The following is a 25,782-nucleotide window of genomic DNA, read 5'->3' as shown; positions in this document are numbered from 1 at the left end:
AGCCCCTCCCTGCTCAGCGCAACTAGAGAAAGCCCGCGCGCAGCAACGAAGACCCAACCCAGCCAAAAACAAATACATCTTTTAAAAAAAAAAGGAATGGACTAAAAAAAATCAACAGGGTGTGCAGCTCCACTAAAAAAATGATCTCAGACATTACTGAGTAATGATGTTTATACAAAGTTATTCTAGGTGACTAACATTGTTTGCTCAGTAAATACTTTAGCAGTTCTCTGGAAACATTAAACCAGAGTGTAAAAAACATGCACCACGGTTAAACCAAAGTCTATTTCCTTTTGTTTGATTTTATTAGGTTTTTCAAGGTCTGTCCCAGCACCCTAAAACCCACACATTCCGTATATCCCAGGGGGGAGAGAAAGCAAACAGCTGGAAATTTAGGAGTGGCACAGTCTGACCCCAATCAGCTCGTAGGTGCACTACTCAACCTGAGCCTGAGTGAATGGTATGGTCACCAAAGCCCTGAGCAGAGCAGATGCTACAGAAATGTATGTAAAACCAGTGTGCCAGGAAAAGTGGAACTATAAAGCTAATTTGAGCACTTTTTCTTTGTAATTTAGTTTGGTTAAAAGATTTGGAGCATTTATCTGTTAGAGGAAACCGTTAAGAGCTTCTGTGCATAGGCAGTCCTTCTTCACTGAATAATTGGAGATGCTACCTGCCTGTGACATCTTCAGCATCTGATGAACACCCTGATAGATTTGTCAGGGGTGACATTTGGCAATGCTGCCACCGCAGCAGTTGAATGACAAAGAGGGGTGCATACGTATATATGTATGTGTGCATTTGTAGATGTCCATTCCAAATGAAGTCTCCACCATGGCTGAGCAGTCAACAGATGGCCTTGCAGTTGTTCTTAGGTGAACACAAATCTGGTTCAGGAGACAAGTGGTTATCAGAAAAGTGTTAACCGATCACCCTCCCTCCCTTTATCTTTCAGGCAGGTGTTAAATAGAGTACATCTGGTTGCCAGGAATCCTACTGCATCTTTCCGTCCTCCAGCATACATGGGAATTTTCTGAATCCAAAGGAATATATAGGCTTGTTGGACTCTCAACAGTCAGATGCAGAGCAGTTGTTTCCAACTTTTTCCTGCTGCCACACTATTAGAATGAACCACCATCTCCATCAGCCGTGCATCCCACACACATAAAGATTCTCAGACGGGGCCTAAGGTACATCCATCCCATCCAGCCCAAAAGGTCATGTGCAGAGTGGAGGAGAGGAGCAGGTGAAGTATGAGAAAGCACGTCCCAGGGATCTGCTATGTCTCCCAGCGAACACCCAGCCCCACCTACCAGTTTCCCTCGCACCCCTTTCCTTGTTCGCTTTTCTTCAGGAAAACAAACTGCTCTGTTCCCATAATCTCCTGTTATCTTCATACTGCAAGACTAAACTCTATTTTGGGTTCAAGTCTTCTTACCTCCATCCACTTGTAACAGCTGCTCAGATGTCAGTGGCAAATCGTTTTTTTATACTCATACTTGTAAAATCTTTGGGGTTGGTCAGGGCTGCACTGCCACCTATTCCTGTTTCTCATCTTTTGGAATGTTTTTTTTGTAAAACGCTGCCAGTTATGCCATTGTCATGTCAAGGTAATCATGCAGCCATAACACAAATCCTAACTATAAGGGCAATACATCAAAAATATTACTAGAGGCCAGCCTGCTGTTCAGATGGGGTCTTGGGCTGACACCACGGTCGAGGGTCAGGTCCAGAAGGTCAAGTCGCCACTTCAGTGAGTCGTAGGACTGACTCAGACCACCAAACTCCCAGGGAGCTGATATATCACCCCACTCGTGAGCCTCCAATGCTCATACATGTTATCAAGGTTCTCCTTTTTTAGTTATAAAACTATTTTTATTTTTTAATGTCTTTTTTTTTTTGGCTGCATTGGGTCTTCATTGGTGTGCGTGGGCTTTCTCTAGTTGAGTCCAGTGGAGGTTAGTCTTTGTTGCAGTACGCAGGCTTCTCATTGCGGTGGCTTTTCTTGTTGCGGAGCACAGCCTCTAGGCACTCGGGCTTCGGTAGTTGTGGCACGTGGGTTCAGTAGTTGCAGCTCGCGGGCTCTAGAGCGCAGGCTCAGTAATTGGGGCGCACAGGCTTAGTTGCTCCGCAGCATGTGGGATCTTCACGGACCACGGCTCACACCTGTGTCCCCTGCATTGGCAGGCGGATTCTTAACCCCTGCACCACCAGGGAAGTCCCTATTTTTCTTTTTAAAAGAGGGGTTTTATTTGGTGAGCAGGGAATCCCAGCAAAGGAAATTAAGAGGGTCTTGCAAACTGTGTCACTTAGGCTGCAAAATGCCCGATGAACTGCACTTAGTCCTTGAAACAGCACCTGTCTTCACAGTAGTCACACTTTTTATCTTCTAGTTTTCCAAGTCACTTAGGTAAAATTGCTTAAACAACAAAAATTATTAGTATCTAATTCTCCTCAAGATTCTGTGGGGACCATTATCTTTTGTTTACCACACTGTTCTTAAGAGAGATTACAATAAAATCATTTGATGAAAATACTGTCTGAAAATATGTCAATTCAGGAGGCTGACAGAAGTTAAAGCTTTCTTTCTGAACTTAAATACCTCAGAGAAATAGGTAACTTTTAAAAAATGGGTGAATAAGTTTCTAAATATAAAATGGAGACAATTCAATCTTAAAACTCAAACAGAATATTGAAAACATTAATAGAAAAAAGTTCTAAGCATCCTACAGAATGAAAATGCTCAATCTTTTCCTATAGATACTTAAAACTAGTGATCCCACTTTTCATTAATATTTGCTAACATCTATGTAGCTGCCTCTAGATTTAGTTATTTGTTCAGGACCAAAGTGAAGCCAAAGCCACAAAAAATAGAGATTAAACTAAACTGTGAGTAGCTGTTTAAAAAAAAGACTACATACACATAAATAGGATTACACACTTTAATCTGATTGACACGGAGGAAGTAGGGAGGACATGACAGAAATTTAGTTTCAGCTCTGCTTTACACATAACCAAAGGCTCCTTCTCCAAAAAGTAAACCTGAGGTTTCAAAAACCATATTTTATCAGAATACTTCAGGAAAGCATACTATGTGTAATCCAGGAAATACATTATTTGCAGAATAGGAAAATCATCACAGGCAATCAAAGATTACAACAAAAGAAAGCACCAGGGTTTTGAGCAGGTCTAAGGTGAGTATATCTGCAGAAACAATGTAAATGTTCTTGAGTGGCTGCTATGGAAACATGCTAAGGAGGACTGGTCCACATCTTATCGTTTTTTAAAACATGTTTCTTTGGAAAAACGGCAGTAGTGGCTGAGAGTGAAGCCATCCTTTAGACACCCAGCTTATTGGCCTGGGTGAGAACAACTTTGAGAACTGGCATGAAAGCAGAGGTCTCACTGAAGTTGCTGGTGCTGACTATGTGGGTATGGATGGTCAATCCTTCTGAGTAGTTTCGAGTCTCAATGCTCCTTGCGATGTTGTGTAAACCATTGATGATTGTTGGTGAAAGCTGAAGTAAAGGTGGAATGGAGAGAGAGAATTAAATTAAGGAAGAATTTTCCATGAGACCCTCTATAAACATTAAACCCTGATATTTAAGAGGAGCTTGAAATAATCATTATTTAAAAAATGTATAAACTGGTGAGCATTTCTAGAAAGAATCTCAGAACAACCAACACTTAAGTTATAAAATAGAACCATGACAATATGATTTATGTAAGGAATTATTTACGAATTATACATGTATGATAAGCCAGGTATTTTCTTACAGAAAAGCCAGATTTCCTTCCCCAAGTTGAAATGTTAATGTCTCTCTCCACTTAAGAGCTTTCTTATTATTTTATTTTAGATAACTTAAATATTTTAAAAAACTAAATTATGTTAGATAACTGTCTCACACCTTTTAAAATTTTTCCTATGTACATGAAGGAGTTTCACGATTCTTAATCATGACATCTCGAAGTAGGGGCCCAATTTACTCTAAAACCTTGTGGACAATAGAAACCTTGCACTTCTGGTCCACTGCCATTAGGAGGGCAACAGTCCTCATCATGTACTCAATTTGCCAGTTCTTAACTGCTTTTCATAATCCTGTCATCTCTTAAAATCATAAGACCTCTAGTTTTTTTTTCCCCCCATGTCATTACTTGGCATACATGTCCATACTTTTCAGAGAAGACTTTATTTTGGATCAGTCCATGGGCCACGCCACTTCCACTGTTATATCAACTTTCTCTGGTTTGGTTCTCAGGAGACAAATGGTTATTTTTAGCTGATGGCATTGATATGGGTAATGGGGAATGGGGAAGAGAAATGCTAAAATGCAAAAATGTGAAAAAGTCCCAATTCTTTTTTTCTCTCCTAGTGCTTTCAATAATGAAACAAAACAATTCTAGAAAGGAATGGAGACGTTGGGAGGGACAAGAGAACAGAACACACAGGGCATTTACTCCTTACTGCCGACCATCTTCATAGTTATACACATTGATCTGCTCAATTTGTGGCTACCTTTGGCTTTGCCTTTGTGCAATAGCTATTCTAAAAGAAAAGGATCAGAGTCTTAGACTATGAAAGAGAATACACATTTGGTCTCTGGAAAACAGAGTATCTGCCCACTCCCTGATTTCTTAATTCAAGGGACATATAAAAATGAGTAGAAGGCCAGTTACCGTAGGACCAGTACAGGCCAGTTTGTAAATCTGCTCTTTGTCATAAAAAAGGTTAAAAATTCTCTCTCCCTCCTAATCTCTCTGTCTCTCTCTCTCTCTCTCTCTCACACACACACACACACACACACACACACACACACACTGCCCTATCCCCTTTTCCCCGGTGACTGAAATGCAAGATTTAGACAGAGAAAAGCCCATTCTATGAACTGTCACGATCATTTTTGCCCCCAAGCATACTATATATTACATGCAAGTGCTGATGAGACACTTATTTTACTAACAATCAGGAATAAATGCTTATCATAAATCCTTCTTTTCCCCACAAACTTACTGTCTGTTCCCTAAGTTTATCATACAGAAACTCCAAACGTTTGCTGGCATCATCTAGCTTCCTCTTGGTTTGCTGCAGGAGAGAAAAAACAGGTATGTTATATATGAACAATAACTTTTATCCCAAGAACTTGCCTTATGTCATTTCACTAAACCTCACAGTCATGATGTTGGACAGCTTCATTTTATAAAGAAATGGAGATAGCTAGGACCAAGGAACCTGAACAGATTATTAGAACAGAGATCAGTATCTATTAAGGCAGGGAGGGCAAGAAAGTGAGAGCCTTCCTCCTAGGGTGCAAAGTGGAGCACTGGCTGATTTCACGGAGACTGCGGCTCACGTGAGGTGAGTGAGTGCCCATCTACACTGTGTGCAGAGGCAACACGAAGGGCCACCTGGAGGCAGCAAGGGGTCAGTGTACTACAGAAAGGAAGGTCTAACAGTTACTGTAAATTAAATAAAATGAACATTATGGGTGCTAGAAGGCAAACATACAGGTGAACTGTGGAATCTCAAAGCACTACTTATACACTCAGTCACATTTGGTACATTTAATCCTGTCTTATTCTGGGCCTTTAAAACACCAAAAAAAGGAGAAAATTATCTTTTGGTGGCTTAAGATTATTAAGAGGGAAGTGTTAAAATGAGTTCTTAAATTAAGGAGTCCTCCTACCCTCATCCTAGTACTGTAAGTATAGTGAGAGAAAACTATCCTAAAAGTAAAGGTTTAAAATTATACTGTGATTAACTTCATATCTACATTATGCAACAGCCTTAAAAGTGACACTGCTTTTCAATATTTACTGAGTGACTACTACGCGCCATGCTGGGACAGTGTTGTGTCTCATGGATCTCATATTCTATTGGGTGGGGAAAGGATACTAAATAAACAATATATTGTATGTCAGATGGTGGTGAGTGCCATGAAGAAAAGTTAACAGGGTAAGGGGGTCAGCAATGTTGGCAGTATGACGTGGTAAAAAAGTCCTGACGGCTAATGGGACATCTGAGCAGACACCAGGAACAAGTGAGCAAGAGCTATGCAGCTCTGTGGGGAAAAGTTCCAGGCAGAAGGAGCCACAGGTACAAAGTCTCTGATGCTGACACGTGCTTGGTATGTCTGAGGAGGGAATGTCAGTGTGTCAGAAGAGGGGTGCGGAAGAGGTGACGCCATCGAGGATAACCTTACAAACTAAGCTGTGCTGCACAATTACGTTGTGCTGTTTGGACATAACTGAAGTGGAAATAAGAATAAAGCCATACTATAAAAATGATGTCAAGTATTGATTAAGATGGACTTCTGTGGAGGGTTCAAAGTTAATCCCACGTAGCTACCATCAGGAGTCCTGGGCGGTATTTGAACTTCCTCCCCAACTAGTGACAGGAACAGTTTGTTTTTCTCTTCTGCCCAGAGGTCCTGGGTAACCAGAAGGAAGGTGATATGGTGACCTAGAGGAGGTGAAGCTCAGCAAAAATTTATTAAGCTAGGCCATGTACGAGGTGTCCTCCCAACCTCTATTTACATTAACTCATGCCTGAAGGAAGACTGGAGCTTTCCCACATTTTTATTAGGATTCCTCCATTTTGTATGATGAGGACCTGTCTGCCTAGGAGACACCGTACACTTACCTGTTTAACAGCCTCACCTGTTCTCTGTTCCTAGCTTCGTATTCCCATCGCTCCCAGAATGCCAGGCGCTAAGGTTTATGTTAACTTTCCCCTGCCTCTGCTTTCCTGACACTTTCAGTGCAGAGAATTGCTTTCCAAAAGACTGGCAGAAGGCTGCACATATTAATACTCAGTGTTTGATGAAACAACAAATTCCAGAAGCTGTTTTTCAAGCAGACAACCGGCCAGTGACTAAATAAACATATTCAATGTTTGTTGGCAGAAAGTGAAATTTCATCTAAAACAAAACTGGCTTTGTGGAATTTTTGTTGTTGCCAATACAGTCATCCTCTAATAAACTGAGTAAAATCAGTTACTTTGACTATGAATATGACTCCAATATCTAAAGCACTGAACTATTTTTAAGGTCTTAGCAAAGTTAAAGATTGTCTATCTACTTTTAAAAGCTTTGATGTAAGCTCTGAGTTTCACCATTCTGTTGTATTTTTGTGCTATGCATAAGGTTTGCCGATGAGACTCAGTGCAGCATAGTGGTGGAAAGCATGAATTCTGGAGCCAGACTAGGTTCGAATGCTGGCTCTGCCTTAATTATTACCTAACTGCTTTTTGCCTTAATTTCCTCCTCTGTAAATAAATATGACAAACCTACCTACCATGAGGTTGTTTTAAAGATTAAAGTTATATGTACAAAGCAGTTGAATGTGTTTTTATATGTACAGCAAACTATATATAAGTGCTAGCTTTACTACTTTTGCATAAACTTTCAAAATACATCTTGTAAGACTTTAAGCAATCATTATAGAAGCGCTCCATAAGGGATTCTTTTAATTAAGCAAAATAAAAAATACATACAGGATCTGTGGCTGAAGAGAGGCAGCGCTGAATAAGATCCTCAAATGTGGTCTTTAGAATGAGGTGTTCATCTGGAATAGGTTTCTTGGTAATTTTTTCTGTTGGCAAAGACTGCACATGCTGGAATAAATAATACCATAAAATGACTAGAAATGACCAGAAGTTACCTATACACAAAGCCCTGAATCTGTGATAAAGAGAAACCAACGACCTTGTAGGTAGGCTATTCAAAATCAAATGAAAAATTAACATGTGAAAGCACTTGGGGTAAGCAAACATAAAAATCAGATATTCAGTAGAAGATACAGGTACTCTTTCTACAGCTTCTATTTTCAAAAATAGGATGGATATAAAGTATTTGATTAATTATGGAACATACATTGATCACTATTTCATATAACTGATGGGAAGGAGACCTGTGCCAGTAGCAAATGAAAAGAACAAGGCATTTACAAAGTTGGCTGGTTGGAGTGGCTGCTTGCTTTGCTTGTTGGCTCATTTTTGTTTATCCTGACGTTCTTCTATTGTTTGGTTTACTCTTGGAGGGTGTTAGCTGGGCTATTATCAAACTGCAAGATTACACCAAAGGTGAGGATAGAAGAGACCATGATCTTACTGAATGTACAGATGGGAAAACAAAGAAGGAATGTGTAAGTGTTTAAAGTTTTGACTGATTAGTTCATTCATAGAAAACATTAGGCAATTATGTATTAGGCATTGGCTAGGTATTGGTGAGCCAATACGGAAATGATCTCATCCCTCAGGGAGTTTACAGGCTGATGGAAGAGAAAGTTTTAAAATGTCATAAATGTATGTAAAATAGCAACTGTGATTAAGTTAACATCACTGGAACCAACAGACAACATAATTGGGATTTAACTGAGGGGAAGGCTCTTTAAGGAAGTTATATCAGAAGGGTAAGTAGGAGTTAACCAGTTAAATGGGGGAGGAAATGCATTCCAGACAGAAGAACGTGTACACAGGCAGGATCATGATACAAGGGACTGAAAGGGGGTCACTGTAGCTGGAGCAGAGAGAGCGAGCAAGGAGGAGTGTGAGCTGAGCGATTCCAGACAATGTGAAATACTCTGGTCTTTATCCTGAGAACAATGGGAAGCTGTAACATTTTAAGCAATGAGGAGATAAGACCAGATAAGAGATGGGTCAAAGTAGTTGCTGGCAGACCAACTAGAGGCTCCTGCACTGCTTAAGACTGGAGACAAAGGTAGCCTGGACTAGACTGGAAATGTAGAGAAGGGATTTGAGAGAGATTTTAAAGTAATATCAACAAGACTCGGGGATAGCTCTGAAAAACAGGTTACAGGAAAAAGAATATAAAGATGATGCCCAGGTTTTTGGCTGGATTAAATAGGAAGGATTATGGTGCCATTAGCTGAAACAGGACACACCAAAAGACGACTAGGTTTGGGAGGAAGGCGATGAGTTAGATTCTGGATATGTTAAGTGTGAGGTGCCCCAGAGACATCCAAGTGGAGAGGAAGCTGGACACTAGGGCCTGGGTGAACACACGCATCCGTGCAGCTGTCCCTTTCAGCGGTAACTGGGGTTCTGGTCCAGATGAGCACAGCATGAGCACCCAGCTCTAAACAAAAGTGAATGGCTTCACAAACACCACAGACGTGTAATTATAAAAAATTAACAGTGCATCTTTATAATTTTATATATTCTCGTGGAAAGAAGAAGGTCCTCCCATCTCCATCAAAACACTTGTTTTTATAATGCAACTGTTAATGTTTAGAAGTTCCTTAGGCAGAAATCTCTTAACAGCAAAACATACTCTTGTGGTAGAGATATATCTTTACAAATTTGACTTCAGAGAGTCAAAGACAATAACAGACAGAAGAGCTAGTTTTATACTTGGGCAGGAATTTATTTCATCTTATTTTGAACTGTGACCCAACCTCTTTACTTTTCATGAATAGATCAAAATGTTTCTCTTTGTATGTCTAAGTCAGTTATATGGAAATATGATAGATTTTTCATCATCTAGAGCCCTGCCAACTAGCTGTTTGTATGTGAAAAGCAAGCACAAATCTATATCTCCATCTAAAGATATGGCTATATTATTAGCTCTTACACATACACAAGAAAATATATAACTCATTACATTTTTATTTTCTATTCTAAAGGAAAAAACCTTTGGAAACAGCTTCTGCTTAGCAACCTTGGATGCAAATATGGATTCAACTGATCTTACATTGTGGCTACTGATTAGATCAAATGAAATACTGTAATTGCCAAGTTACTGTTAACATATACTAGTAAATACATAAGCTCCTTCTAGAAAGTTTGTATATGGCCTTGTCATTGAAAAATAATATACATACATGAACAATCTTAAAAAAAAGTTATTATTTTTAAGTTGTCTAAATTGAAATCAAATTGAGATAATAATAAAGGTATAACCATAAAAGTTAAAACGTTAAGAAAACATACTGAAATAGAGCCATCTCCCACTTCCACAGATTTACTGTTACCTGCATGGTATTTCCAATAGGAGCCCCAGGGGCACCTTCAATATTGGGCTTTGAAAAAGGGGGAGGCATGCCTGGTTGACTGAGGGGTTGCTGTATGCCGTGGAAGGGCTGGCCACCTGGAAGGTGTGGCTGCGGGAAGGAAGCTTGGCTTGATAGTGGTCCTGGAGCTGAAGGCTGTTGCTGCAGCATCTGTGACTGGGGGTCACTCAAGGGGTTCATGATTGGTGATGTGATGGGAACAGGAGGCGTAAAGTTCTCAGGCATCTTTTAAAGAAATAAAAGGCACGAAGAGTAAGGAAAAAAAGGGTATGATGACAACATTTCCTCAGCTTTAAATAAAGGAGTTAGCCATTTGTAGCAACATGGATGGACCTAGAGATTATCACACTAAGTGAAGTAAGTCAGAAAGAGAAAAACAAATACCATATGGTATCCCTTATATGTGGAATCTAAAATATGACACAGATGAACCTATCTATGAAACAGAAACAGAATCAGGGACATAGAGAACAGACTGGTGGTTGCCAAGGGGGTTGGGGGAGAGTTGGAATGGGAGGGTGGGGTTAGCAGATGTAAGCTTTTATGTATAGAATGGATAAACAACAAGGTCCTACTGTACAGCACAGAGAACTATATTCTATACCCTATGATAAACCATAATGGAAAAGAACATATTTAAAAAAGAATGTATATATACATACATGTATAACTGAATCACTTTGCTGTACAGCAGTAATTAACACAACACTGTAAATCAACTATACTTCAATAAAAAATTTTTTTAAAATAAATAAGGGAGTTAGACTATTCCATGGTTAAAAATAATTTTTTTAATAACAGTAGAATACTTTTTAAAATGAAATTTTATGCAGAATTCTAGAGAAAAACATAAAACTAAAGCTAATCTGGCTAAGAGGGCTGCGAGCTCAAACCTGGACCTTTGTTTCCCCTTTACCTTCCACACTTATCCCATAATGGGCCAAAACCATGGTGTTTTTGAAAGAGGATGTCAAAGTCTGGAGAATTATATCTAGCCATACTGGGATCAGATATGCCAAATATGTGTTTGTGTGTGTTATGTGATCAGATGTAATACCTTTTTCCTAGATCATTAAGTGATACCTACTTAGTGATCAATCACACTCAAAGTAGTAGATTAAATTTCTGATTATCATTGACCTAATTTTGGGGGGTGGGGTTTGCTCATTTAGTATCTCCCAAATTTATATTCTGGCCTCTCATTACTATACTTGGGGGACAGAAATCACTAGGAGTAAAAAAAAAAAAAAAAAAAAGGCTTGGGGTAAAAGAAGGAAAGAAGAATCTTAAGTTATGCTCTAACAGCTCTCAACAGTTATTAACATCTAAATGATGCTCAGCTACAAGGCTATTTCTTTTCATATTATATGTGCTAGACAAAAATAGTCCAAACTATAATTACAAATTCATGATTACTGTTAGAACCCAAAACCAAAGTAACTCCTAAAAAAAAACCATTTGAGAAGCATGAAATTTTGTTTCCTACTCTTTGAAAAAGATCTGCTGGGAATTTACATCTTGTTTTTTAAAAAGGGTTTAATTCATACCACCATACTATTTTGTACTTTCCTTCCTTCCCCCTTCATGGATTAGAAGATGTAAGTTGAAATACACATATTAAGTATATCAGTCAGTCAGCTTTGCCTTTAAAGGAACAGTGAAGTGTGGTGTGCTTCAGGTGGCTACATGATTGACAGGACACCTGTACGCAACTGAATAGACATCTTTTTCTAGTACCTTCTTCTTCTTGGGTACTCTGTTCAAAGCTGGAGGATCATTCCAACCATTCTGAGAACCTGTAACAGATAATAGAGGGCATTTTCCTTTAGAATCCTGAAAAGAAGAAAACTAAATTGTATCCATCATATAATATCTTCAAATTTTACTTTCACCCTGAGATAACTGTCACAGAAGTTTTACCAGCTGAGCTGCTGGGATCACTATGTAGCCCTGGACTCTCAAACTCATTACCTCTAATAATCACAGGGCCTTGGCTTAGAAAGCAGCATATCTTGACATTATTTCCTTTTAAAGTGAAAGAGTTGTACTAAATTTAAGGATAGTGAAGTTTTTATGTCTATATTGGTATACAACCTTCAAACAATTCTCTCCTAAGAAAGAAAAAATAAATCACCTGAGTCTGCTAAAAAAAAAAAGGCTTCTGATATATTCAACACACAAAAAACGATTAAAAGTGGCAATCTCCTATTTCCCCAGAGAGCAATTCAGCATACCCAAATCATCCACATGGTAGAAACACTGTTAAAAAAACAGAGCCCAACTACCCAACACCAGTATGTTTTATCACCTTTGCATTAAGAACAACCTATAAAGTAGATAAAGGCATTCAAATATCTGTGGTAAGATTTTTTTTTTTTAATACCCCCCCCCCCAAAAAAAATTTCCAGGCTGGCAGCAAATATAAAATTAAACTACTGTCACCTTTAGGAAATTTCCTCCCCCCTCAAATCTCCCAAAACCTGTCATCTCAAAGTGAGAAATGAATATGCGTAGCAGAACTCATTAAGGTACTTAATGCCTGTATCTTTAAAAAAAATTTTTTTAAAACATCTTTATTGAATGCCTGTATCTTTAAAGAAAAAAGGAATAAAACATGCCAGAGATAAGATAATTACTAAATCAAAATATAATCATTTTACATCTTATTAAGTTTTGTGTATGTGTATATGTAAAAGCAAAAAATTCTTCTTCTTTCAATAAACATTCTTTCAGTATTTTACTTTTGCTTGTTTTATTGATATCTACGATATTAAATCACAACAAAATTGCTTAGCAAACCAAAGAACATAATGTCATAGAAATTTTTTAAAAACAAGATCTTCTCCTAACCAGCACGCACTCATTTGCCTTGATTTTAAAAGTAGAATTAATTTTCTACAAGGTGACTAGGAGACAGAACGCCAAATGAGCCTCAAAACATTCAAGAGCTAATCACAAAATATTAAACCACATGCTGCTATTTGCTTAACAAATTCTTAAAGTTCTCATTATACACAGACTAATCATTCAAATCTCTCCCATCACCTTCTAATCTTTCTTATATCTAAGACAATCTTGGTATAGCCTTGTCTTTCAGTCTATATAAAATAGACAACTTTTATGATTCAAGATCATTTGTGTCACTATGTTAATTCAGTCAGTTCTAAGATTTGATTCAATTAAGAACTGATCAGATTTAGGGTATTATCGGCTTTCAAGTTCACATGCATAATTGTGAATATCCATTCATTAATTATAGTCAGTGATTCAAAGATTTCCAAAGATATATTTTGTAACTAATTCACCTTCCAACATAGATGCCTGGTCTTGCATAGACTGATTTTCTGTAGACAAATGTAAAAGTCACTTAAACAGTATTATCATCAAAGATATTCTAAACTCTACTCATTTTTTTTTGAATTTTTGAATTTAATTTTATTTTTTTATACAGCAGGTTCTTATTAGCTATCCATTTTATACATATTAGTGTATACATGTCAATCCCAATCTCCCAGTTCATCACACCACCCCCCCCCCACCACTTTCCCCCCTTGGTGTCCATACGTTTGTTCTCTACATCTGTGTCTCTATTTCTGCCCTGCAAACTGTAAACTCTACTCATTTTATAATTGTTTCTCCTCCCTCCATCAACCCCAAGAAAGAACAAACTAATTTTATAAGAGAATAAAACTTACTTTTTACTCAAGTCACGTGAAATGGCTTCTATCTAATTAAGAAAGTAATCAGTTTGTGGGCAAAGCTAATTCATTTATGAGAGCACTTCCTAACATATTATAACTGTGTCCATTTTAGTATTTTTTAAAGCTGTGAATCCAAATCAGTTGAAGATCTTGCAAAAATGCAGATTCTAATTCACTAGGTATAGCGTAGGGCCTGAGATTCTATTGCTTCAGCCAGCTCCCAGGTAATGCCAATGCTGCTGGTCCAAATCCTCTTTAAGTAGTAGGGTTTTAAAGAGAAATGGGAGGATTTCTGCATTGTCGTGCAGACTTCAACACTACATTGTTAAAGATAATAAGCATGTTAGACGATCTTAACAAGGAGGTGCTACTTTACTGTTGGATTTGGGAGGCCCCAAGGATCTGCATTCTGGAGGAACTGTAATTTCTGGGGTCACACCATGAATATGAGCATAAATGGGAACAGGCCCAGTAAATATGTAACCATCTCATATGGTCTTTTCTATAAGAATATACAGATTTGCAGACTGTTTAGCACAAATCTTCCAGAAATCACTACTTCTCTTAAAAGAACTGAAGTTTCTGGCAGTGGACAAGAGGAAAGAAGGCTGAGAACTAATACAGCAATTCCAAAATTGTCGGATATTCAGGATTGGTCCAGGCCCAGTCTCCAATCAAAAGCATGCAGTGTAGATACATCATATGTACATACAACTTACGGGAATTCAACTTACGGGATACATCATACGCACATACAACTTACGGGAATCCCGTAAGTATGTGGGAGTTATGATAGTTGAACTTGGGGAGAGAGGACTCGAGAGTATATAGCATTGACTAGTGAGTTCAATTCAGTTTGAGCTCTACTCAAGAAGCACATGCCCCAGAGAAACTGTGAGGTGGGAGAACTAATCCCCCAGTTTGAAATTTCTCTGGATGGAGCTAAGGATAGATGTTTCTCATGCAATATGGCTTCTGACCACAAGCAACTTCTTCGTGAGGGCTTAACTGAAGAAAGGGGTGATCACGGATAACTGACTCTTAAGTGATTTCTTATTTTTGTCTTAAATGATGACTGTACAATTTAACTTCCCATGCAAGATATGACCTCATAGGACTACAGTTAATAAATCCCTGGGAGTCACTGTGTGTGTGTTATGACAGAGGACAGACCTGACTTGAAACTACTGATGTACTCTCTAGCACCAGACTTCAGCTTCTGGGCTGAGGGGGACAATATACAGTCCATCCCCAGGTTCTACATCTGCAGATTCAACCAACTGAGGATCAAAAACATTCAGGAAGGAAAAAAATCCAAAGAGTTCCCAAAAGCAAAACTTGAATTTGCTGCAAGTATTTACACAGCATTTACATTGTATTGGGTATTATTAGCAATCTAGACATAAAAGTATATGTGCGTAGGTTATATGCAAATAACGACACCACATTATATAAAGGACTTGAGCATCCTTGGATTTTGGCATTGGGGCGGGGCGGGGGGGAGTCGACGGTGTGAAAAACCTAAAAGTACTGGAGGTACCCTGGCCTTGATCGTTTTTTTCAGGGAGCAGTCTCAACAACATGCCTCCTCTCTAGCCCCATGAAACGTGGGAGCAGAAGGTGAGACCAGTTTTTCCTCTAACCTCTCGTGGCAGTGATCTTAGCCTTGAATATTAAAGCCTGAGTGGGTATCCTGATTTCACCAACTATCAGCAGCACAAAAAAGTATGTGGAACAATTTCATATAACCCTTTGGTAGAATGACACCAAAGTTATAATGAAATCAAATTAAATTGAAAGTTACGAGTAAAACTGAATGAAATAAGAAACAAAAAGATTTTCAACAGGAACATATAGCCAGTTGGCTATCCCTCATAACTTGAGGGTGGGCTGCCTGTTGAATTGAAAATAACGATTGTACAATAATCAAAGTTCCCACCAAAATATATGCCTAACTGGCCCCTCCTAACCTCAAACCATGCAATATATTTAGCAATATGTTTTATTTCAGCCCAGAAAATCCTTGTTCAAATCTCTGATCAATTTAACAGTTTTATCTTAGCTATGATTCTAACCCCTCAATACTTTTGCTTTTATATCTTTAAATTGTTTAAATATGACTTTTTCAAAACACAATTAGGGCTTCCCTGGTGGCACAGTGGTTGAGAATCTGCCTGCCAATGCAGGGGACACGGGTTCGAGCCCTGGTCTGGGAGGATCCCACATGCCGCGGAGCAACTAGGCCCGTGAGCCACAATTGCTGAGCCTGCGCGTCTGGAGCCTGTGCTCCGCAACAAGAGAGGCCGCGATGGTGAGGGGCCCGCGCACCGCGATGAAGAGTGGCCCCCACTTGCCGCAACTAGAGAAAGCCCTCGCACAGAAACGAAGACCCAACACAGCCATAAAAAAAAAAAAAAAAAAATTAAATTAACCTCTACTTTATGGAGACACACTTTAATAGCAACACTAGGTAAAGCAAACTAAATGAAGAACATGAATATCTACAGGATACAGTATTATGGGGGTTCATTATGGATTTGCAAAATGATACTCTTGGTCAATATGTTAAAAAAAAGATAGCACAGTCTAATCTTGGACATAATTCTCTCATAAAACTCGTAAGGGAAGATAATCTTTTTTACCTTTTCAAAAAACCTTAAAAATGGGCATAAATCTCTTTCTTACTCTCTTTTTAAACATGACAATGACTTTAAAGAACATTGAAAAATGGTTCATGGTGTAATATTAAGGAAAGTAGTAAGATGTAAATTATGAATGTATGTGGGAGTTATGATCTCAATTCTTTAAAAATGCATGCATACAATAAGATACTATTATCTTCACACCCATTAGAATGGCAAGAATTAAAAACAAAAAAACAGAAAACAACAAGTGTTGGTGCGGATGTGGAGAAATTGGACCCTTACGCATGGTTGGTGAAAATGTAAAATAGTGCCACCACCTCAAAAAATTAAGCACTGAATTACTATTTGATCCAGTAATTCCATTTCTGGGTATATACCCAAAAGAACTGAAACCAGGGACTTGAACAGATATTTGTATACTCACGTTCATAGCAGCATTATTCACGACAGCCAAAATGTCCATGTGTAGGTTAGTGGATAAACAAAATGTGGTATATACATAGAGTGGAATATCACTCAGCTTTAAAAACGAAATTCTGATTACATGCTATAATATGGATGAATCTTAAAGACAGTGAAACAGCCAGTTACAAGAAGAAAAAACTGTATGACTACTTATATGAGGTACCTAGAATATATACATAGAGACAAAGTAGAACGGTGGTTACCAGGGGCTGGGGAAAACGGGGAGTTTTTAATGGCTACATAATTTCAGTATGGGATGACAAAAAAGTTCTGTAGTTAGTGGTGATGACTGTACAATAATGTAAATGCACTTGATGTCACTTAAAAATGATTAAAATGGTAAATTTTATGTTATGTATATTCTACATTAAAAGAACTTTAATATATGCATACATACATATATGTGTGCATATATGCGTACAAAGGGAATAAATACACCTAAATTATTAGTGGTTATATATGGGTGGCAGAATTACAGATAATTTTAATTTTATTCTCTATACTATTTGAGGTCTTTCAAAATCCTACAGTAAAAAATTAATAAAAATCAAGGGAAAATTAACTTAAAAACTGAATATGGCATGTCACTGGATTCTGGAGACCCTTATCCACCTTAGTGTAGGGATTAGTCCTCCACATGGTCTTTAGGGAAGGAAGAGAGAAGCTCTTGGTCTCACATACAGAAGTGGAGTTGCTACCCTCCTTACCTGAATCTCAACTTCTCAAGGGGAACCTTCTCAAGGTGTTCTTGCATAATGGTAGGATGTAGGCACTGGCTAAGATACTTTCAGTGGATTCACAGAAAAATATTAGTGCCAATGGTACGGAGACTTTTGGCTAAAAGATAATTTGAGACAGAGAGTACAGAGCATCCTTGTTAATCATATACCTCCCCCTTCCCCGTTAGCCTCACATGTCACATTTTTTAAAAGGCACCACAAAATTAAAAATTTAAATTTAGAGAGAATGAATCCTTAAGGTCATTTTCCAATGACACGAGATAAAACAGATTTATCCAAAGAAAAATAAAGAAGGCTATCATGCTCCTTTCCTTTGTTTAAAGGGTTAAAAACCAGGTACTTAAAATTTGACTACGGAATGTTTATGAAAATTTAAAAAAATTTTTTTTCAGCACACTGTTTCACGAAAATATTCAATATTATGCCCCTTCAAGACTCTTCTATGTGAAGGAGCACAAGACTATATATATATATATATACATATATATATACCCAAATTAAATTTTCCATTTTTTAATACTGTTTACTCAAAAACAGCTTCATGAGAGCTTGACATTTTATCAGAAAATTTTTCTAAGTAAACTTCTTGGGCCTTCACATTTGAAAGTGCTCTCCCTTAGTAACAAGTATACATTAAACCAGGGACAAAAAAAAAGGTGGGGGGGTACAAGCAGTATCTTACTTATCCTGGACAGTAAAGCTAGGAAAACTTCCTGCTTTTTGTGCTGCCACCACTGAAACATGTTGCACTATACTAACTTAGGCTGTTAGCACTTTATACCTTGACCTTGGAGACAGCCTGTTTTCCTTGCCTCTGATTCTGCCATGCTGCCCACAATCTGTTTTGCAGAACCACCTCCAGGTTAACCTCCCTAAAGTACCACTTTGACCATGCCTCTCAGTAGTTCAAACTCCTCCACTAGAAATGTTCTTCTTACTGTATGAAGTATAAATTTCTTGCCCTGACATTTAATGTCTTCCAAAAGTTGGCCCAAATACAAATTTTATGTTCCAACTTACAACAAAGCTATGTGCTGTTCACTAGAAATAGAAATGTACTGTACTTTTCTGCCTTCCTACCTGTGCCTAGAATAATTCTGATTATAGACTGAGCAGGTTCTCATTAAGAATTTACTGAATGAATGTTTTGATGATTGCAACATGAGTTTCTCTGAGCAGTGCACACATAATTTTGTGGTTCACTAATAGTTACAGGGCTTGAAAATCCTAGTGTCTATCAAGAAGAATCCACCGGACAAGTGGAATTTCCAAGTCCCGTAGAAAACCATGATATAATAATCTAAGACATATTAGAACAAAGATAAAACTTTTAGTCACAGTTATCTGTATAACCTAAGCAAACTTTTTAGGAAATCAAAAAATAAAATAAGGTAAAGCTCTAACTGTTACTTAAAATACAGGGACTACTAACATGCAAGAGGTAACAAAGCAGCTAGCTTAGTGCATGCTGAGTATTGCAAAATGTATGGCTTCATCTTCCTATTAGTTACTCTGCTTCTCAGCCAGGTTAGAACATTGTTACTTTGTACACAAGCAAAGACTTTAGTATAAGGCCAAATGCCCTTTAGCTTAAGGAGGAAAAAAATACCCATGCAAATATTTAACTTAGATGATGAAGCAACAAATGCTTAAAATAGTGATGCTAAATGTTTCTGTAATTCCAACACTGATAGCTATTTCTACTGCTTTCATCAGGACTAGACTATCTGGTAAAGAAGAATGAACATGGGCTCTGAAGACTGAGAGACCTGGGTATCTCAGTTGTATCTCAACTTAGAGACTATCACCGTGCAATCATGAAAACATTGTACATAACCCTAGGAAGCTCAAGCATCCTCATGGCAATTTTTGAAAAAATAATTATTCCTATTTCTCATGGTTATGAGAAATGAGAAAATATACAGCAGTGCTGGTACATGTCCAATGTATGTTCAATAAATGATAATTCACTTTCCTACTTCCCTGCACCAGTTTCCTATGTGGGGATTTACTTGAATCCATCTTTCACTCAAGCTATTACCCAACTATTCAGAATATATACTGTTTTCGCTCATCCAGGTTTTAAAAGTTAATTTTTTGAACTCTACAATTGAATGAACACTCCTCTCTAAATATCAACCTATTGAAATATCTGTATTGAAAATGATACAAATTTTATTTGTGCAGTAAAGGCTGATACATATTGTGTGTATGATTTTTGGTACTTTGGACTTTAATATTATATATCAAAGAAGAGAGGAGATATGTGTATAATTCTGGATCCATAAGACTTCCAAGAAAAAAAACACTTCCTCAATAAATCCTATTATATGACCAGTGTTTTCAGTTATTAAAGCTACTGCTTAGCAGATAAAAAGAGAAGAACATATACTGGACTTCCAGGAACAACTTCAGTATTAGAAAGCAAGACTCACTTCTGTTTTGCCCCTCTCGTTTAAAACCATCAATTATAATCTGAAAGGGAAACTATTTTCAAATACCCTTAGTAACAAGTATACATTAAACCAGGGACAAAAGGAAAAGGCCCAGAGCTCTGATTCTGGGCGAGGTGTCATCACGGCTAATTTTGCAGTCACCGTCCCCAAATGCTTTCAATCTCTTCCTAAGCTTATGCGTACATACTATTATTATATGAGGAAACTGAGGCTTAAAGTTAAGTAACTTATTCAAGGTCACATAACTAGAAAGGAGTGAAGCTGTGATACAAACACAGGAAGTCTGATTCCAAAGTCTGAATTCTTTACTATGTTAGTGGTTCTTGCCCCGATTCATTGATCTCTTTTTGTAATACATACTTCTGAGGCCCCTTTTACAATCCTAACATGAAAATCAGATATTTCCTACTCAAAAAAAAGTAATATAATGTTTTAATTGTAACATGAAAGATAAAAAGAATTTATAAAATGTGTATTTACTATAAAAATAATTTTAAATTATGCTTTTAATTAGAAAATTTCAGGCAGAACTACACTGCCAACAGCAACAAAAATGCCTAGAAATTTCCAAAATGTTTGTGAGGGTAGAATTGTCCTAATGGAGAGAATCCCTGCACTACTGTATACTTTCTGCTGTCTTAGAGATTCTGTCAGAGTTGCATTCTTTCACTTTTTTCCTTTCAATACACGTCGAGATCCTTGCTCACCTTTACAAACAAACATAATTACAAAATTTGTACAGCCTCATTAAGACCCTGTATTATTTAATCTCTATGAATGAATTTAAGGCACAAATAATTTAAAAAACTGAAAATCCAGGAAGAACACAGAGCATCGTTTTACTCTGGCAAAGAAATGAGTGTCAATTAAATCTAGTTCCAACCACCACTCATCTGGCCAACTAATTTCTTACCGCTTATTTTAAATTCAATGGCAGATTATATACTCTTACCCTTTTAAAGCTCTAAAGCTTTTCTCATTTAGCAACTAAAGTTCACTATGGGAAAAATCACACTTTTAGAAATAGTTTTAGAATTTGTTATACAATTAAATCAATACCTCACGTTGCCCAGTTTATAGTTAGAAATAATTCCCCTACATGCACCCACGTGATCACGAAAAAATAAAAGAGGGAGCCAAACCAAGTCCCTTTCAAGCGCAGACCTGTTCTTTGGGATGCAGGCAGCTCGCCGGCAGCAGGCAGTGTACCTGTTGCTCCAGGAGGCAGCGCATACGCTGAAGATGACGGTGGAGCTCCTGGTCCGCCGTGCTGGAAGGACGCTCCAGAGGGAGGGGGAGGAGGGAACGAGGCAGTGGGGCTGGAGGTAGGTGGAGAGGCCTGGTGCTGTGCTGTGTACAGCTGAGACTGCCCGGAATAGGACGAAGCGGAAGATATGTACGGGCTGTTAGGGTAAGCGTTTGAAGCAGGGGGCGCAACAGGCTGCTGAGGTCGATACGCTGCTGACCCCCCTGTTCCGAAGGAATACTAATGGGCTGGCTGAGAAGCTACACCAGGGAGAAGGAGCAGAGATTTTAATTAGTTACACATTTATTCAGGCAGCAACAGAAAACCAAAGTTATCTCATTCTATGGAAATTATTTTCAATTCTTCTAATAATAAGCTACAACCAAACATTACCCACTTAAAACAAGTTATGCTTTGGATAGTCTGGATGCCCTAACTATGCCAAAAGTCATTGGATCCAGTCTTTGAACCCTGCCATCTCCAGACTGCTGCTGGCTATGAAAATCTTTGAGTCATCAGACCAGAGAACCAGAAGACTGACCCTTTTCTGAGACATCCTGTTTCTGTGAAGACTGCAGTGACACCTACTAGCCATCAGATGGAGCCATGCAGGAATTACACATCCAAAACAGTCCCCTTTACAGTAAAAGTTAAGGGAGCTTGGTGGCAGCTCAAGACCTCTTCCACCGTAACAACTGTAGGGTGAGCACCACTGTTATGAATCAGATACCGTCTCCAACATCTAGTAAAATCATCAGCTACTCAAATTCTGGGTTTGAGCACAGTTCCAGATTAACAGGCAACTCTGTATGATCCCTGACAAGACAATTATTATATTTCTTACATTGTACAAAGTTGGTTAGTAAGCAGACAGCCAACTAGTGTTTTAGTGCAAACCCGAACCCAGATACCATTACCTTTTGTGTGACCATGGGCAGAATATGAACCTCTGCAGAGGGAATCCAACAGAACTGTGCTCATTCTACACTGAAGACAGCACTTTCACGCTGAGCACTGAGTGAAAAGCTGTATCAAATCTGTACTCATGTTAAGTAAGAACACCCATCTTATGAGCACAGAACACGCTCGTTGAGATTAGTTCTTGCTAGGTAACATTCTCTTGTTTTATAGTAGTTGTTCAGTCATATAATTGTCCACTTTGAGATTTGCATTTTTGCTTATTTTAAATTTTAAAATAGAGGTGATGTTTTACTTTGCAAGTGTAAATAGTTTCTTAAAAAAATGAAAGCCAATAGGGGAAAGGTCATTATTATACATTTGTCAAAATTCACAGAGTGTCTGACACCAAGAGGGAGCCCTAAGATAAACTACTCCGGGCGAAAATGGTGAGTCAGTGTAGGCTCACTGACTGTAACAAATGGACCACCGTGGTGCACGATGTCTGTGGTGGGGAGGCTGTGCACGGAGGCAGGAGGTATACCGAGACTTCCTGTACTTTCCACTCAATTTTGCTGTGAGCCTGAAACTGCTCTAAAAAATAGTCTGTTTCCTAAAAAAATTAAATACATGGAAGACGACAACAAATGTCCCTTGGAACCAGTTTTCCAAAAATGGTTTGCATCATCTTGCCTAAAGGAAAAGAATATGTACCAAATAATTTCTAAAATTCTGGTTTTTTATACCAAAATCATGGCACAATTGACTCTCTTTAACAGGCTCAGGAATAAGAGCCAACTGTTCTGAAAGGACCGACACAGGAGCTGTTTCCTCGCATGCTGATTCAGGATGCCTCCCAGGGAAACCATGCTTCGCTAGAGCAAGGACTCAAGTCCTACACAGAATGGTTCTTTCTTTACTTGTTACAGCTGATTTGATCATGGCTTTGGAGCTTCAAAGTAAACAGTTACTACACTGGATAAGACAAGACCTGCTGCCGTGACAGGACTTCAGGGTCGCACTACTTACGCTGTGGCTGTGGATAAGGTGGCAACTGGGTGTGCAAATGGCCGGGAGATGTGGGAAGCTGAGCTGCGGCAACATTTGGATTAACATTCCCATGCATTATGAAGCCTGGAGGTGGAGGATTTTCTCCCTAGGAAATGAGAATATGGTAAAAAGGAGGATTACATCTGGAACCAAGAATCTTGCCAGATGGATTTATAACCTTTGAAATGAAATTAAAAAAAAAAAACGGTGTGTAAAAAAACTGCATTTCGTGCATACTATCTTCTTCAAGACACATTTTCTGAGCAACACATTTTGTGTGATTTAAAGATTAGACAGGTCCAAAGTAATAATAACAATGAATGGCAAGAGATGCTAACAGCCTCATAAAATAGGATCTATGATGTTTATAGTAAGTCACTAGGATTTTCCATCTCTACTAAGGTCCATCCACAACTAATGCTTCGGAAATATAAGTATAAATGCCACAAGGCGATATTATCTTCTCTACGATGCTAAAAAAAAAAAAAAGAAGAAGAAGAAGATGAGGAGGAAGAAGAAGAAAGGAAAAAAAATTCAGTGAAATCAGATTTAAACCATTGAAACTTGGTTGATGTTTTTCTAGTTCAAGTCAATTTAGAACTGCAAAAGAAGAGGAGAGTGATAAGAAAATAAATTAATTGTGCTAAAAACTGCTTCTTGCATCCTAAAAGCACTAAAATGCAATAAGCAGATAGACAGATGGGGGGAGGGGAACTTAAGGGAGGTGGGTAGAGAATATATAACTATATATTTAGGTGAGCAGAATTCTGCTCAAAGAGGAATAATGAAGGATATACCTGTGTATCAGAGGGAGAGGCTGCAGGTGGATGGCTGGGAAGGGCGGTAGGAGTTTTGTTACTCCAGGTAGTGACAGTGGGGGCAATTCTAACCTGAATTGAACAAAGAAATACCAATCACAGAACATAAAACATGAAAATGTTAAAAGAAGAAACAAAAAACCCAACGGGCATTAATAGCCAGATGCAAAGCAAAAAATAAGAGCAGCAAGATAGCATACGTTAGCCAGGCAATTGCTTTCAAGTTAGCTGGGATTCCAAAAGAAAAAAACACCTTTCACAACAGAACAGGGGAAGGGAGGCAGTAGAAAAATCAATATGAAAACTAAATCAAAGCAGAAAGAACAATGCCATTCAAGTGTCAAGAGTAAGTGGGAAAAGGTAAGTTCTGTAAGTAGGGAAGGAAAGAAGACATTCCAGGGGAAAAAAAAAAAGAGGTAATTGAGTGAAAAAGTGATTTTTGAAGCACTAATTGTATTCATGCTACTATTAGATCTGTAAACATATTGCTATAAGCTCCCTTTTCCAGATTTCATTAGAGCCACAAAAATTACGTTAGTTCCGTATGAGGCTTAGAATCATACAATCAGAGCATATTAAAGATCATCCAATCTGATCCCCACCCTTTACCATTGAGAAAACCAAGGCCCAGAGAAATGAAGGGGCTGGCTGAAGTCTATACAACTTGTTGTTGATGGAGCTAGGACTGATTCTAGGTCTCCTGATTCCCAGGCCAGTGTCTGCCACGCTACACCATGTTGCTTACCCTGGAGTCCAGAGGTTTTCAAAAACATTTTTTTAAGCTATCAGAATATCTTTTGTCACGTAAACCTTTGTAGAAGAAACTCTATCATATAAACAATTAATAGCAAAGATGTGCTGGTCGTAGTAGGAGAACTCCTACTCAGTTGGCTTCCCTTTCAGAAATCCCTTTACTCCTGCCTATAAACATGCCTTTAAAACCGCAAGCCACTGTCCTCATTCAACATATCATAAGCTTTAATCAAGAAAATCACTGCATAATTTATGACTGAATTTGTTTTCCTTTTCTTAAAGTATGAGACTGCTAAGTCACAGTACAATAAAAGTCCTTCATGGTTTTTACATTTTCCCAGAAAGATAGATTAAACCCAAGGACATAAGGAGTAAATATTCTCTTCTCCCAATGCAGAGAACGCCTTACTTCAGTGCCCTGACACAGTGAGGTCAAACTCAAGGTGCTTAGCTTAGGAGTTCCAATCCTGTTAACCATTAACTAGCCATGCTGACAAATTCAAGCTCTATGTCTTAAAACTCTGGTTAGTCGCTAGACTTCTCCACCTCTCAGTTTCCCAGCCATCACCTGATTTGCCCTATCTATGTCATAGACTTTCGAAGTCTAGAAACAAGAGTGGAGAATTTAGTTTTGTTTACCAATATACCCTTCAACAGGGAGAATAAAGACAGGCCCTTAAATTCATATTTGTCAAATGAACGAAAAAACAAAACAGAGAGTAGTACAGTCATCATTATATTCAAATGTAATCTATCCTGATTAAATAGCAATCAAAAGCATAATAGACAAAAGAGCATGAATTTTTTTTTCATGGTTTTATGCTTACTGTTGCTACAAAATGTAAAAATGACCCCTTCAATTCTATCAGCAATTTGTTCTATTTTAAAATGGGCAGAGGGACTTCGCTGGTGGCGCAGTGGTTGGGAATCTGCCTGCCAGTGCAGGGGACACGGGTTCAAGCCCTGGTCCGGAAGGATCCCG

General features: G+C 38.3%; 1 protein-coding gene across 1 annotated transcript; it reads right to left on the bottom strand.

The window, feature by feature from the left end:
• Positions 1-2,928: 2,928 nt before the first annotated feature.
• Positions 2,929-23,048, bottom strand: LOC137763457 (protein transport protein Sec31A-like). The gene is made up of 8 exons (XM_068541968.1): positions 22,926-23,048; positions 21,201-21,522; positions 13,335-13,373; positions 11,767-11,825; positions 9,991-10,254; positions 7,493-7,612; positions 5,012-5,083; positions 2,929-3,518 (listed from the first exon to the last, which is right to left on the bottom strand). Exons 1-8 carry the CDS (start codon positions 23,046-23,048, stop codon positions 3,339-3,341), a joined length of 1,179 nt encoding a protein of 392 aa, XP_068398069.1. The 3' UTR covers positions 2,929-3,338.
• Between the last annotated feature and the right edge of the window lie 2,734 nt (positions 23,049-25,782).

Source organism: Eschrichtius robustus, chromosome 4 (assembly GCF_028021215.1).
Source record: "Eschrichtius robustus isolate mEscRob2 chromosome 4, mEscRob2.pri, whole genome shotgun sequence".
NCBI lineage: Eukaryota > Metazoa > Chordata > Mammalia > Artiodactyla > Eschrichtiidae > Eschrichtius > Eschrichtius robustus.
This window is presented reverse-complemented; position numbering and strand designations above follow the sequence as displayed.